Source organism: Hyla sarda, chromosome 5 (genome assembly GCF_029499605.1).
Source record: "Hyla sarda isolate aHylSar1 chromosome 5, aHylSar1.hap1, whole genome shotgun sequence".
Taxonomy (NCBI): Eukaryota; Metazoa; Chordata; class Amphibia; order Anura; family Hylidae; genus Hyla; species Hyla sarda.
This window is the reverse complement of record NC_079193.1, coordinates 349,822,907-349,839,083: the sequence shown is the minus strand read 5'-3', so window position 1 is coordinate 349,839,083 and position 16,177 is coordinate 349,822,907. Positions and strand designations below refer to the sequence as shown.

At 46.1% G+C, this 16,177-nt stretch overlaps 1 protein-coding gene across 10 annotated transcripts in view; it reads left to right on the top strand.

The window, feature by feature from the left end:
* The window catches only part of TRPS1 (transcriptional repressor GATA binding 1), a 350,577-nt gene that overhangs the window by 101,128 nt on the left and 233,272 nt on the right, over positions 1-16,177 (top strand). For all 10 annotated transcript variants that reach the window (XM_056522631.1, XM_056522630.1, XM_056522633.1 and 7 more), the window contains one exon: positions 12,365-13,272. In XM_056522631.1, the coding sequence (XP_056378606.1) occupies positions 12,365-13,272 (908 nt within the window). The remainder of the gene's footprint in view (positions 1-12,364; positions 13,273-16,177) is intronic.

Here is a 16,177-nt window from a genome sequence, read left to right as displayed (position 1 = left end):
GCTTTGAAAAATACATGACCTCACGTTACTCTGTATGTAGCCTCGCAGTGGTTATGATGTGGTTTGTTTTGTGAGAAATTAGACTTCTTTAAGGTCTTGTACTAGTTAAAGGTACTTATTTACATAGACAATGAAAGGAGCAGTGATTTCCATGTCGCCACTATGTTCAGAGTCGGAGCCCTATTCTCGCGATTAAGTGTATTAGGCAACCCCGAAGTATGTAGGCACAGTAGACTGATGCTGACCCTATACAGTTGTATTAGAGAGTTATCTAGGCCTGCTGGTTGACCATAGTGTAGGGAGGGGGAGGCTGAGCTCTAAGCATCAGTGTGATTGATCTGGTCCTTTCTTATCTACATACTGGTGTCACTGATGGTGTCACCCCTCACTGTAATCCTATCAGTGATGTTAAGAAGGAGACTAATGAAAAGAGTGACCTTTTCAGTCCATCTTATTATTAGGCTTAGTGCCCAGACTGAAAACGAAAAAAAGGTCACAACAAAAATTCTTAAAAAATCTTTACTGATTTAAACAATAGGTCATTTTCTGATGACACATCCCCTTTTAGCGCAGTAGGTATGATTTTTATTTTATTTTTATTTATTTTTATTCGTAAAGCAAGTGAGACTATTAAAAGAAAACTTTTAGGTGACATCTTTTTTTCCCTTAGTTTTTACTATAATTAAACTTTTTGTTACGCCGAGCGCTCCGGGTCCCCGCTCCTCCCCGGAGCGCTCGCTACACTTCCCTCACTGCAGCGCCCCGGTCGGTTCCACGGACCCGGGGCGCTGCGTTACTACCTCCGGCCGGGATGCGATTCGCGATGCGGGTAGCGCCCGCTCGCGATGCGCACCCCGGCTCCCGTACCTTACTCGCTCCCCGTCAGTTCTGTCCCGGCGCGCGCGGCCCCGCTCCCTAGGGCGCGCGCGCGCCGGGTCTTTGCGATTTAAAGGGCCACTGCACCGCTGATTGGTGCAGTGGTTCCAATTAGTGTTTACACCTGTGCACTTCCCTATATCACCTCACTTCCCCTTCACTCCCTCGCCGGATCTTGTTGCCCTAGTGCCAGTGAAAGCGTTCCTTGTGTGTTCCTTGCCTGTGATTCCAGACCTTCTGCCGTTGCCCCTGACTACGATCCTTGCTGCCTGCCCCGACCTTCTGCTACGTCCGACCTTGCTTCTGTCTACTCCCTTGTACCGCGCCTATCTTCAGCAGCCAGAGAGGTTGAGCCGTTGCTAGGGGATACGACCTGGTCACTACCGCCGCAGCAAGACCATCCCGCTTTGCGGCGGGCTCTGGTGAAAACCAGTAGTGACTTAGAACCGATCCTCTAGCACGGTCCACGCCAATCCCTCTCTGGCACAGAGGATCCACTACCTGCCAGCCGGCATCGTGACAGTAGATCCGGCCATGGATCCCGCTGAAGTTCCTCTGCCAGTTGTCGCTGACCTCACCACGGTGGTCGCCCAGCAGTCACAACAGATTGCGCAACAAGGCCAACAGCTGTCTCAACTGACTGTTATGGTACAACAGTTACTACCACAGCTCCAGCAATCATCTCCTCCGCAGCGAGTGGCCGCTTCTGGAATACGACTATCCTTGCCGGATAAATTTGATGGGGACTCTAAGTTTTGCCGTGGCTTTCTTTCCCAATGTTCATTACACTTGGAGATGATGTCGGACCAGTTCCCCACTGAAAGGTCTAAGGTGGCTTTCGTAGTCAGCCTGCTGTCTGGAAAAGCCCTGGCTTGGGCCACACCGCTCTGGGACCGCAATGACCCCGTCACTGCCTCTGTACACTCCTTCTTCTCGGAAATTCGAAGTGTCTTTGAGGAACCTGCCCGAGCCTCTTCTGCTGAGACTGCCCTGTTGAACCTGGTCCAGGGTAATTCTTCCGTTGGCGAGTATGCCGTACAGTTCCGTACCCTTGCTTCAGAATTATCCTGGAATAATGAGGCACTCTGCGCGACCTTTAAAAAAGGCCTATCCAGCAACATTAAAGATGTTCTGGCCGCACGAGAAATCCCTGCTAACCTACATGAACTCATCCATCTTGCCACTCGCATTGACATGCGTTTTTCCGAACGGCGTCAGGAGCTCCGCCAGGATATGGACTCTGTTCGCACGAGGCGTTTCTTCTCCCCGGCTCCTCTCTCCTCTGGTCCCCTGCAATCTGTTCCTGTGCCTCCCGCCGTGGAGGCTATGCAGGTCGACCGGTCTCGCCTGACACCCCAAGAGAGGACACGACGCCGCATGGAGAATCTCTGCCTGTACTGTGCTAGTACCGAACACTTCCTGAAGGATTGTCCTATCCGTCCTCCCCGCCTGGAAAGACGTCCGCTGACTCCGCACAAAGGTGAGACAGTCCTTGATGTCTACTCTGCTTCTCCACGTCTTACTGTGCCTGTGCGGATGTCTGCCTCTGCCTTCTCCTTCTCTGCTGTGGCCTTCTTGGACTCTGGATCTGCAGGAAATTTCATCTTAGCCTCCCTCGTCAACAGGTTCAACATCCCGGTGACCAGTCTCGCCAGACCCCTCTACATCAATTGTGTAAACAATGAAAGATTGGACTGTACTATACGTTTCCGCACGGAGCCCCTTCTAATGTGCATCGGATCTCATCACGAGAGGATTGAACTGTTGGTTCTCCCCAATTGCACTTCTGAAATCCTTCTTGGACTTCCCTGGCTTCAACTCCATTCCCCAATCCTGGATTGGTCCACTGGGGAGATCAAGAGTTGGGGGCCCTCTTGTTCCAAGGACTGCTTAAAACCGGTTCCCAGTAAACCTTGCCGTGTCCCTGTGCTTCCTCATGTAACCGGTCTCCCTAAGGCCTATATGGACTTTGCGGACGTTTTTTGCAAAAAACAAGCTGAGACTCTACCTCCTCACAGGCCTTATGATTGTCCCATTGACCTCCTCCCGGGCACTACTCCACCCCGGGGCAGAATCTATCCTCTGTCCGTCCCAGAGACTCTTGCCATGTCTGAATACGTCCAAGAAAATTTAAAAAAGGGCTTTATCCGTAAATCCTCCTCTCCTGCCGGAGCCGGATTTTTCTTTGTGTCCAAAAAAGATGGCTCTCTACGTCCTTGCATTGACTACCGCGGTCTTAATAAAATCACGGTTAAGAACCGCTACCCCCTACCCCTCATCTCTGAACTCTTTGATCGTCTCCAAGGTGCCCATATTTTTACCAAACTGGACTTAAGAGGTGCTTATAATCTCATCCGCATCAGAGAGGGGGATGAATGGAAAACGGCATTTAACACCAGAGATGGACACTTTGAGTATCTGGTCATGCCCTTTGGTCTATGCAACGCCCCTGCCGTCTTCCAAGACTTTGTTAATGAAATTTTTCGTGATCTACTATACTCCTGTGTTGTTGTATATCTGGACGATATCCTGATTTTTTCTGCCAATCTTGAAGAACACCGCCAGCATGTCCGTATGGTTCTTCAGAGACTTCGTGATAATCAACTCTATGCCAAAATAGAGAAATGTCTGTTTGAATGCCAATCTCTTCCTTTTCTAGGATACTTGGTCTCTGGCCAGGGACTACAAATGGACCCAGATAAACTCTCTGCCGTCTTAGATTGGCCACGCCCCTCCGGACTCCGTGCCATCCAACGTTTTTTGGGGTTCGCCAATTATTACAGGCAATTTATTCCACATTTTTCTACCATTGTGGCTCCTATTGTGGCTTTAACAAAAAAAAATGCCGATCCCAAGTCTTGGCCTCCTCAAGCGGAAGACGCCTTTAAACGACTCAAGTCTGCCTTTTCTTCGGCTCCCGTGCTCTCCAGACCTGACCCATCTAAACCCTTCCTATTGGAGGTTGATGCCTCCTCAGTGGGAGCTGGAGCTGTCCTTCTACAAAAAAACTCTTCCGGGCATGCTGTTACTTGTGGTTTTTTTTCCAGGACCTTCTCTCCGGCGGAGAGGAACTACTCCATCGGGGATCGAGAGCTTCTAGCCATTAAATTAGCACTTGAGGAATGGAGGCATCTGCTGGAGGGATCAAGATTTCCAGTTATTATTTACACCGATCACAAGAACCTCTCCTACCTCCAGTCTGCCCAACGGCTGAATCCTCGTCAGGCCAGGTGGTCTCTGTTCTTTGCCCGATTTAATTTTGAAATTCACTTTCGGCCTGCTGATAAAAACATTAGGGCCGATGCTCTCTCTCGTTCCTCAGATGCCTCTGAAATTGAACTCTCTCCTCAACACATCATTCCTCCTGACTGCCTGATTTCCACTTCTCCAGCCTCCATCAGGCAAACTCCTCCAGGAAAGACCTTTGTTTCTCCACGCCAACGCCTTGGGATCCTCAAATGGGGTCACTCCTCCCATCTCGCAGGTCATGCGGGCATCAAGAAATCTGTGCAACTCATCTCTCGCTTCTATTGGTGGCCGACTCTAGAGACTGATGTGGTGGACTTTGTGCGAGCCTGCACTATCTGTGCCCGGGATAAGACTCCTCGCCAGAAGCCCGCTGGTTTTCTTCATCCTCTACCTGTCCCCGAACAACCTTGGTCTCTGATTGGTATGGATTTTATTACTGACTTACCCCCATCCCATGGCAACACTGTTATTTGGGTGGTCGTTGATCGATTCTCCAAAATGGCACATTTCATCCCTCTTCCTGGTCTTCCTTCAGCGCCTCAGTTGGCTAAACAATTTTTTGTACACATTTTTCGTCTTCACGGGTTGCCTACACAGATCGTCTCGGATAGAGGCGTCCAATTTGTGTCTAAATTCTGGAGGGCTCTCTGTAAACAACTCAAGATTAAATTAAATTTTTCTTCTGCATACCATCCTCAATCCAATGGACAAGTAGAGAGAATTAACCAGATCTTGGGTGACTATTTACGACATTTTGTTTCCTCCCGCCAGGATGACTGGGCAGATCTTCTACCTTGGGCCGAATTCTCGTATAATTTCAGAATCTCTGAATCTTCCTCCAAATCTCCGTTTTTCGTGGTGTACGGCCGTCACCCTCTTCCCCCCCTCCCTACCCCCTTGCCCTCTGGTCTGCCCGCTGTGGATGAAATTTCTCGTGATCTTTCCACCATATGGAAAGAGACCCAAAATTCTCTCTTACAGGCTTCTTCTCGCATGAAGAGATTCGCAGATAAGAAAAGAAGAGCTCCTCCCATTTTTTCCCCTGGAGACAAGGTATGGCTCTCCGCTAAATATGTCCGTTTCCGTGTCCCGAGCTATAAGTTGGGACCACGCTATCTTGGTCCTTTTAAAGTTTTGTGTCAAATTAATCCTGTCTCTTACAAACTTCTTCTTCCTCCTTCTCTTCGTATCCCTAATGCCTTTCACGTCTCTCTTCTTAAACCTCTCATCCTCAACCGTTTTTCTCCTAAATCTGTTCCTCCCACTCCTGTTTCCGGCTCCTCGGACATCTTCTCTGTCAAAGAGATTTTGGCCTCTAAAAAGGTCAGGGGAAGAACTTTTTTTTTAGTGGATTGGGAGGGTTGTGGTCCAGAAGAGAGGTCCTGGGAACCTGAGGACAATATCCTGGACAAAAGTCTGATCCTCAGGTTCTCAGGCCCCAAGAAGAGGGGGAGACCCAAGGGGGGGGGTACTGTTACGCCGAGCGCTCCGGGTCCCCGCTCCTCCCCGGAGCGCTCGCTACACTTCCCTCACTGCAGCGCCCCGGTCGGTTCCACGGACCCGGGGCGCTGCGTTACTACCTCCGGCCGGGATGCGATTCGCGATGCGGGTAGCGCCCGCTCGCGATGCGCACCCCGGCTCCCGTACCTTACTCGCTCCCCGTCAGTTCTGTCCCGGCGCGCGCGGCCCCGCTCCCTAGGGCGCGCGCGCGCCGGGTCTTTGCGATTTAAAGGGCCACTGCACCGCTGATTGGTGCAGTGGTTCCAATTAGTGTTTACACCTGTGCACTTCCCTATATCACCTCACTTCCCCTTCACTCCCTCGCCGGATCTTGTTGCCCTAGTGCCAGTGAAAGCGTTCCTTGTGTGTTCCTTGCCTGTGATTCCAGACCTTCTGCCGTTGCCCCTGACTACGATCCTTGCTGCCTGCCCCGACCTTCTGCTACGTCCGACCTTGCTTCTGTCTACTCCCTTGTACCGCGCCTATCTTCAGCAGCCAGAGAGGTTGAGCCGTTGCTAGGGGATACGACCTGGTCACTACCGCCGCAGCAAGACCATCCCGCTTTGCGGCGGGCTCTGGTGAAAACCAGTAGTGACTTAGAACCGATCCTCTAGCACGGTCCACGCCAATCCCTCTCTGGCACAGAGGATCCACTACCTGCCAGCCGGCATCGTGACACTTTTTTTCCCATTTGTGAAAGTGAAGCTTTTTTCCACCAAATTCCCTTGGTGTAGCGGCGTCCCTTTAATTAGCAGGGCTGCGCATAATCATGCATTTTAAAACATTGTTTACGAGATGCCGCCTCGCTGACATTTAGAGGGAGATTTTTCATATTTAACAACAAAACTGACATTCTCCCCGCTTGATAAATAGGTGTAATTAATTTTTGTAAATACCTACGGAAACTTTTAGAGAGAGTGTTGTGAACTTCAAAGCCTGCTCGATCCAGAATATAAATGCTAATTGAGTGCTAATAATTATTAATAGAGCGGAGAGCTTCATTACAATAAAGTATGGGGTCAGCTAATATTAAAAATTTTTTCTTATGAAACTCTTTACTTAAGGTGGTGTGTGGGGGTGTAAGTTCCTGGCTTCTTTTTTTCCCATTCTTTTTGTGTATTGCCGCTAATGGGCTGTAAGTGGCTGTATTACTCGACTACCCGGCTTATGGCTGGATTGCGGAAAGGTTCCTTAATTTATAAGTTTCCCAAATGTGCTTCTATTTACATAATATGTCTGCTTGAAAAATGATTGTGATAATCTCTCCAGGAAAGAATCCTACAAGTCTGCAATTTATAAGGCATTTTCTATCTAAGCGATAAATGCCGGACAGACAAAAATGGCAGCTGTAGCCATATGGTCAGCCATCGAGCATTCCTGTAATGATCCCATGTGGGGACATCTGACAAGAGTACTGTGAAGTACCTTTTTCAGAATCTTGTAGTTTGATTAAAAAAAAAAAAAAAAGAATATTTTGGGTGAAGAAAATGCTGTCCTTGCAGCTATTGCTTGTGTCCTCAGTGCACAGAGCCCTGCTCCTCAGTGTACAGAGCCCTGCTTGTCCTCAGTGTACAGAGCCCTGCTTGTCCTCAGTGCACAGAGCCCTGCTCCTCAGTGTACAGAGCCCTGCTTGTCCTCAGTGTACAGAGCCCTGCTTGTCCTCAGTGTACAGAGCCCTGCTTGTCCTCAGTGCACATAGCCCAGCTTGTCCTCAGTGTACAGAGCCCTGCTTGCCCGCAGTGTACAGAGCCCTGCTTGTCCTCAGTACACATAGCCCTGCTTGTCCTCAGTGTACAGAGCCCTGCTTGTCGTCAGAGTACAAAGTCCTGCTTATCCTCAGTGCACAGAGCCCTGCTTATCCTCAGTGTACTGAGCCCTGCTTGTCCTCAGTGTACAGAGCCCTGCTTGTCCTCAGTGTACAGAGCCCTGCTTGTCCTCAGTGTACAGAGCCCTGCTTGTCCTCATTATACAGAGCCCTGCTTGTCCTCGGTGTACAGAGCCCTGCTTGTCCTCGGTGTACAGAGCCCTGCGTGTTCTCAGTGTACACAGCCCTGCTTGTCCTCAGTGTACAGAGCCCTGCTTGTCCTTGGTGTACAGAGCCCTGTGTGTTCTCAGTGTACAGAGCCCTGCTTGTCCTCAGTGTACAGAGCCCTACTTGTCCTCAGTGTACAGAGCCCTGCTTGTCCTCGGTGTACAGAGCCCTGCGTGTTCTCAGTGTACAGAGCCCTGCTTGTCCTCAGTGTACAGAGCCTTGCTTGTCCACCCACACTTCCTATATTTGGACTCCTCACAGAGACACACAGGCGATAGCTGCAGGGACAAAAATATACAAATTTTTTTAACCAATGTATATTACAAATATACATATAATGGTATTATCTACATTATATAACACGTTTTTGTTTACAACAGGAACACTTTAAAGGAAATGTATTTGTTTATCTTTATTTTATTTATTTATTTTTAGCAGAAAAGATTATAGTAATAGGCAACATTTTTTTTATATAGCTGAAAGCAGGTATCATAGAATCCACTATAAATAATAGGTGATCTACAGTCAAAGAGTATACCTGCATTTCTAATATCCAGGTAGCAGCTGCAAATTAAAACAAATCTGTATTTGATGCTCAGAACTGCAGCCACTATTAGATAACTATTAGGAAATAAAAGCAAATTATACTTTTCCTAAAGATTGTAATGGATTTCAAAGTTATCACTTTTGAATTTCTCAGCCAAGTGTCAAGGAGGTGTAGCTGAGATGCTCAAGTGCCACAGCCTGACATACCTCTCCCATCAACTTCACCTCCTAGACCCTCCTTGACTGATATTTAGGGCACTGTACATCAGTCAAAGAAGGACTAGGAGGTAAGGGCAGGCTTGGGTTGTAATGGGATGTGATCCTTGAAGAGCTCAGTCCCTCCTCCTTGACGCTTGGCTAAGAAATAAAAAGACAATTGCACACCCTAACAGCTATTCAATGGTATCTGTAGCTCTTAGCAGCAAATACAGATGATAGATTCACTTTAAACAGTCGTCCTATCTGCTATGTGGACTGCACTAAATGTCACAGAATTTGTTGTTTTATCCGCTTTTTGGTTTGGTAAAAGGAAATAAAAGCGATGTCCCGGCAGAGATGAATCATCAGATAAACAGTTATTCAGTAGATTCCACTGTAAGCTCATGGATTATATCAATGCAGTGTCTTCTGTTTCCAGAATATTATATCACAGGACGAGAGAAAAAAAATATAACATATGAATAAAGCAGTGCGCTAAAAAAGAGTTTTTCCTTTTGTTAAATATTATATTATATCATAAGCTCTCGGTCACCCCTAGGCCTTAGACTCATGGAGTTTTTGCAACTCTATATAAGCTCCAACTATTATTAGGGTTATAATGCCACAATTATAGAGGTCTATGGGACCATATTGTTTCTCTATATGTCAGAAGCGACACAATGACACCTATGGAGGCCACAGCTACTGAAACAAGGAGCATTAAAAAGCTATAGGGAAAACAAATTATAAAAATCGCTGGGGCCCCTGCGATCTCCTATTTGGAGCCCCGGCTCTCCGTTACAGTGGCGTGTCACGACCCCTCTATATAACTCTATGGGATAGTCGAAGATTGCTGATTGGCTCTTCTATAGAGCTATATGGAGTGGGTCGTGGCACGCTGCTTGGAAGGAGAGCCGGGGCTCCAAACAGGAGATCGCGAGGGTCCCAGCGATCTAAAACTTATCTTCCATTCACAGGATAAGTTTATTTTCCATGATACTTCTCCTTTAACTATATAAATAGTAAAAATGGTAAAAATTAAAGTGTTTGCCTTTTAAAAAGTGATAATGGGGAAAATATAGTATACGATGAGGAAAAAGTGAATGGCTGATAGTGGTCAGACAAGACCAACATCAGAAATGTTGGTGCTCCATACTGCCAAAACCATCTGGGCCCCCTGTATGGGGGCCCAGATGGTTTGGCAGTATGGGGCACCGAAGGGGGCAGAGACAGCAGCAAGGGACACCTTTTACATGATTAATTTGGCCCAGACCCCTGACGGCAGTACTGCCAATATTGAGGCCACGTATTGGTTATAGTATTTGTAGCTTATTTGTTTTAGGCTTTAAACTGATCAGACAATTTTCCAGATGTGGATTACGAGTCTGCATCTGTGTCTTATGATATTCATCATATTAAAAGTACAGTCATGGCCGTAAATGTTGGCACCCCGGAAAATTTTCAAGAAAATTAAGTATTTCTCACAGAAAAGGATTGCAGTAAAACATGTTTGCCAATACACATGTTTAGTCCCTTTGTGTGTATTGAAACTAAACCAAAAAGGAGGAAAAAAAGCTAATTGGACATAAAGTCCCACCAAACTCCGAGAATGGGCTGGACAAAATTATTGGCACCCTTTCAAAAAGTCGACATCCACAGAGATCTATATTTGCCTTTGTCCGCAGTGTGCATCATTATTAAGAAGTTTGCAACCCATGACACTGTAGATAATCTCCCTGGGCGTGGACAGAAGAGAATAATTGATGAAAGGTGTCAACGCAGGATAGTTTGGATGGGGGATAAGCAGCCCCAAACAAGTTCCAAAGATATTCAAGCTGTCCTGCAGGCTCAGGGAGCATCAGTGTCAGCGCGAACTATCCATCGACATTTAAATGAAATGATTGCTATGGCAGGAGACTCAGGAGGACCCCAATACTGACACAGAGACATAAAAAAAGCAAGACTACATTTTGCCAAAATGAACTTGAGTAAGCCAAAATCCTTCTGGGAAAACATCTTGTGGACAGATGATAGAGCTTTTTGGTAAAGCACATCATTCTACTGTTTACCAAAAACGGAATGAGGCCTACAAAGAAAAGAACACAGTACCTACAGTGAAATATGGTGGAGGTTCACGGATGTTTTGGGGTTGTTTTGCTGCCTCTGGTACTGGGTGCCTTAAATGTGTGCAAGGCATCATGAAATCTGTGGATTACCAACAGATTTTGGGTCACACTGTACAGACCAGTGTCAGAAAGCTGGGTTTGCGTCCGAGATCTTGGGTCTTCCAGCAGGACAATGACCCCAAACATACATCAAAAATCCCCCAGAAATGGATGGCAACAAAGCGCTGTAGAGTTCTGAAGTGGCCAGCAATGAGTCCAGATATTAATCCCATTGAACACCTGTGGAGAGATCTTAAAATTGCTGTTGGGAAAAGGCACCCTTCCAATAAGAGAGACCTGGAGCATTTTGCAAAGGAAGAGTGGTCCAACATTCCGGCTGAGAGGTGTAAGAAGCTTATTGATGGTTATAGGAAGCGACTGATTTCAGTTATTTTTTCCAAAGGGTGTGCAACGAAATATTAAATTAAGGGTGCCAATAATTTTGTCCAGCCCATTTTTGGAGTTTGGGGTGACATTATGTCCAATTTGCTTTTTTTTCTCCCTTTTTTGGTTTAGTTCCAATACACACAAAGGGAATAAACATGTGTATAGCAAAACATGTGTTACTGCAATCCTTTTCTGTGAGAAATAGAGTGCCAGCATTTATGGCCATGACTGTATGAGATATATATGAGGCCATTTGATGGAGCATCTTGGCCTTTCTGCTACAGGACTGAAGTAATTTCAGCTTCTCCTGCTCTATATAGTAGTTTTCATTCCTCATAAAAGTATAATACAGACTGCCGGAAAAATTTCCTATTCAGCTAATGGATTATCAAAGAATGTCTTCAGCCTTTTGAACATACTTCCAATACGTCTTTTACTTTTACATCTCATTAGCTGTTCAATTAGTCCATGTAGCCTGTCTTATAAAAATTATATTACCCGTTTCTGAAGTACCAGGGACTGTATGTTTGAACTTTAGTATCCACGGTTGCCATAAAAAGTGGATGAACCCCATAGAATGATCTGGATTTTTTTTTTGCATTGGGTACTAACAAATTGTTGTCTAGTTATTATCTAAGTCACACATATAGTCAAACACAGCTAGCTAAACTAATAACACTCAAAAAAGCTGTACTGATCTTGAACAAGTTGAGTAAACAACCACAAGGCAAGGAGAAAATATAATTTAATCTCCATGTTAATGAGCTTCCAAGAGCTGCTTGGAAAAAGTTTATTCAGTTAAAGGGAAACTACATTAAAAAGTACCTTATCCCCTATCCACAGGATAGGGCATAAGTGCCAGATCACTGGGGGGTCCGACTGCTGAGACCCCCAGTGATCTTCTGAATGGGCCCTGACTCTCTTAGAAGGGTTGGCACGTGCTACATTCATTCTCTATGGGAGATCTGGGTGCTGCACATCATCATCTCCAATAGAAAGGAATGGAGTGCATGCCAACCCCAGCATGCGCTCCTCTAAGAGAATCTGGGGCCTGTTCAGAAGATCTCGGGAGTTCCAGCGGACCCCTCGCAATCTGACACTCATCCTTTATTCTGGGGAAAGGTAACTTTTTGCTGCAGTACCCCTTTGAGGGAATGATATTGGAAGTGGGGGCTTCTTAGGTGCCTTGTTGTCAATTGTGCGCTACAATGTTTGTAAGATGGAGAAGAGGGAATCCCAAGTCAACTGTAAAATGGGCTTCTATCCTGGCTCTAGTTCATATCATCAAAAACATCCCCGCCGTATATTAAGAACCTGACTTAATCTGTTTTGTTTACAGTCTGTACTATATCATATTGTGTAGGCTAAAATAAAGAAAAAATCTTAATGTATTATATTTTTCTTTTTATAGATATGGTCCGGAAAAAGAATCCCCCTCTGAGAAACGTTGCAAGCGAAGGCGAAGCACAGATTCTCGAGTGTGCTGCATCCGAAAGAGAAGATATTTTGAGGAGCCCAGAATTCTCCACTGATCCGATGCAAGAAAATAGTGAACATTCTAATTCTGCGGAACAAACCAGTGACGATCAATGTTTCAATGATCAAGAACCTTCTTCCAGCTTTAAAAAGGACTCCGAAAGTGCAGCACTCAACGAGAGAGTTGTCCTTAACTATAGCCACCTCAAAGGCAGAAACGTATACTATGATGAGGTGACAGATAAGAACATGTTGGCATTGTCCACTGCAGATACTAGGGTCATTTGTGAGACCCTAAAATCACCTATAAAGTCTGAGACTGATGAAACGCAAGAACTGGTTTCTGCCGCCTCTGGGGAGACTTTAGAGACTAGAGACGAAAATGATTTGTCGCCAAGGGCTGCTGACCTCACAATGCAAAGTGTTAAAGTAGACTGTCAAAACTCTAGTCCAGCCTCGGTGGCCTCTGAAAACCTTCAAGTGCCTTTAGATGGGAGTTCAGGGCTGAACAAAACTCACACCGTTGTATTTGTCAATGACAATTCTGAATCTGCACCTTTATCTCCAGAACTTCAGGATTTCAAATGCAACATTTGTGGTTATGGGTACTATGGGAATGATCCCACCGATCTGATCAAACATTTTCGCAAATACCATCTTGGCCTACACAACCGTACTAGGCAAGATGTGGAACTTGACACCAAAATCTTGGCACTTCACAACATGGTACAGTTCAGCCAATCCAAAGATTTCCACAAGGTGAATCGTTCTGTGCTTTCAGGTGTCTTACAAGACATGAACTCTCAAAGGCCTGTTTTGTTGAATGGAACATACGATGTGCAGGTTAGTGTCACATTCACGTAGACATCTAGATTCTTATTACTTCTCTGTTTATTTTTATTTTTTTGCTTGCTTAGCTTTATCAAGCTTGTAAAGTTTGATTAGATTTGCTTTCAGAGCCTGTAGATTTTGTATTGCTGGGCAAAGCTTTACGTATATGTAGATATTTGGTGGTCCTGGTTCTGTTGTCTTGGCCAGAAGAACAAAGGAAGGCTTCTAGTATCACTGCAGTTGTCAGGTTAAAGGAGTAGTGTAGTGAAGGATAACTTATCCCCTATCCAAAGGATAGGGGATAAGTTATAGATCATGTGGGGTCTGACCGCTGGAACCCCCACAATCTCCTTAACAGGGCCCCGGCAGACTGCAGGAAGGGGGCGTGCCAACCCTGCCCAGAGCAATAGAGATACATGGAGGAGACGTGTTGGCCTCGGTTTCCTGCGGGGGTCTTCCCGGCAGACTGCTGGGGCTCCATTCAGGAGATTGTGTGTGTGTGGTGATCTTTGGTAAGGGTATCTTCAGATGTTCACAATTCAGAAACTAACATACTACTTCATAACATTCTCCTGTGTATAGCCAAAGCCTGATGACCTAATACCAGAATAAAGAGGATATACTTGGTCCCCGACCAGTCCTCAAGGCTCACCAACATTCCGTGTTTGTTTCAATTACTCCATTGGAATAGAACAGGGCACAAAATCAAACCCTGAACTGTTCGTGGGCCTTGAGGGCTGGGTTGCGGACCTCTGCCTTAAAGTATTGCTTCTAGAGTTGCTAAATGTTATTTTAGAGTCTCAAAGACTAACCTCTTTCTAAAGGTTTGGCAGGTCTTAAAGGGGTATTCTGCCCCTAGACATCTTATCCCCTATCCAAAGGATAAGGGATAAGATGTCTACTCGAGGGGTCCCGCCACTAGGAAACCCCATGATCTCTCCTGTAGCACCCCCTGTCATCTGGTGCATGGAGCTAACTTTGCTCCTTGCCTGATGACTGGCGATACAGGGGCTGGAGGCTCGTGACGTCACGGCCCCGCATTGAGGGGCGTGCATTGACGGGGCGGAGGATGACATCACGAGGGGGCGGGGCCGTCATCAGGCATGGAGTGAAGTTTGCTCCGTGCACAAGATTACAGGGGGTTCTTGCTTGCAGCGGCGGGACCCTCACAATCAGACATCTTTCCCCCTATCCTTTGGATAGGGGATAAGATGTCTAGGGGCGGAGTACCCCTATAAAGTTGTGCTCTTTGTATGCCCACCAAAGAGTTTGCTTACAGTTTATGGTACAACTGATTTAGACAGATTAATGGAGTATGCAGACCTTGATGCTGCTGTGGGGCCCTTGGATAGAGAGGGGCCCTTGGATTGGTCCCATTGTCTATTGGTAGAAACCTGTGTAGAACCCCTTTTCCAGGGAACTGCATTGCCAGAAAATTAGTGAAGGGGGGTATTGAGCACATGTCAATTAAACACCAGGGGGGAGATTTATCAAAATCTGTCCAGAGGAAAAGTTTCTGAATTGCCCATAGCAACCAATCAGATTGCTTCTTTCTTTTTTCAGAGGCCTTTTCAAAAATGAAAGAAGCGATCTGATTGGTTGCTATGGGCAACTCAGCAACTTTTCCTCTGGACAGGTTTTGATAAATCTCCCCCCAGACCTTTCTGTCCTGGGGGGCAAAATTAGACACCGTAATAGGAGGTCATTTGCTATGGTGCCCCCTTTCTTCTATATATGCCACTGAGTTAACTATTTAAGCTGATGTGTTTAGAATTTGAAATTGAACCGTTTCCTGTTGTTATGCTTTTTTTTTTTTTTTTTGCTGTTATTTTATAACTCTGAACTACACAGACGCATTTAAGTCAGTGGACTCAAACTGTGGGCCTCCAGATGTTGCAAAACTTCAACTCCCAGCATGCTGGAAGTTGAAGTTTTGCAACATCAGGAGGGCCACAGTTTGAGACCACTGATTTACATGTTTTTTTTTTTGGGAAAGTGTTAGAGAACGTGACCCCTGGTTTTAAGTAGCACTTTACTTACTATGTAGTAGCCATCTTACAGAAATAAATTCACGGCAATCCTATAGCATAAAATTTGTCAAGCACTAAATAAGAGGAAAGTCCGGTATACCAGGCTATTTTAGACAGCGGCCCCCTGCTGCTGCCCCAGCTGGAATACTCGCCATGCTGGAATACTTGTCTGGTAGCAGAGGAGAGATGATTGACTGGGTCAGACTTCTACTGGTGACGGCGGCGTTCTGTAAATCAGAAGCAGGTTGCGTGTGGCTTGGGACGGTGTTGATGCTTTGGTACTACGAGTCCCATCATGCTTTCATTGGGATTGTAGTTACAGGGCAGTTACTGCCTGTTTGAGTATATATTGTAGATGTAGCAGAGCTATAATTAAAGGCGTATTCTACCCAGGGCTGGTGCAAGGATTTTCTCCACCCTAGGCAAAAGCTTATTTTGCCGCCCCCTTGACTCCTCCCATTGACACACCCCACCTTACTACAGGGGTGACACATTATAACAAACCTCCTCATGTAATCTCCTTACTTCTGGGGTGGTACACTGTGACAAACCCCCTCCTTATGTTATCTCCTTACTACTAGTGTGACACACTGTAACAAACCCCTCCTCGTGTAATCTCCTTAAAACTGGGGTGACACACTGTAACAAACCTCCTCATGTAATCTTCTTACTTATAGGGTGGTACACTGTGACAAACCCCCTCCTTATGTAATCTCCTTACTACTGGGGTGACACACTGTAACAAACCTCCTCCTCATGTAATCTCCTTACTACTGGGGTGACACACTGTAACAAACCCCCTCCTCATTTAATCTCCTTACTACTGGGGTGACACACTGTAACAAACCTCCTCATTTAATCTCCTTACTACTGGGGTGACACACTGT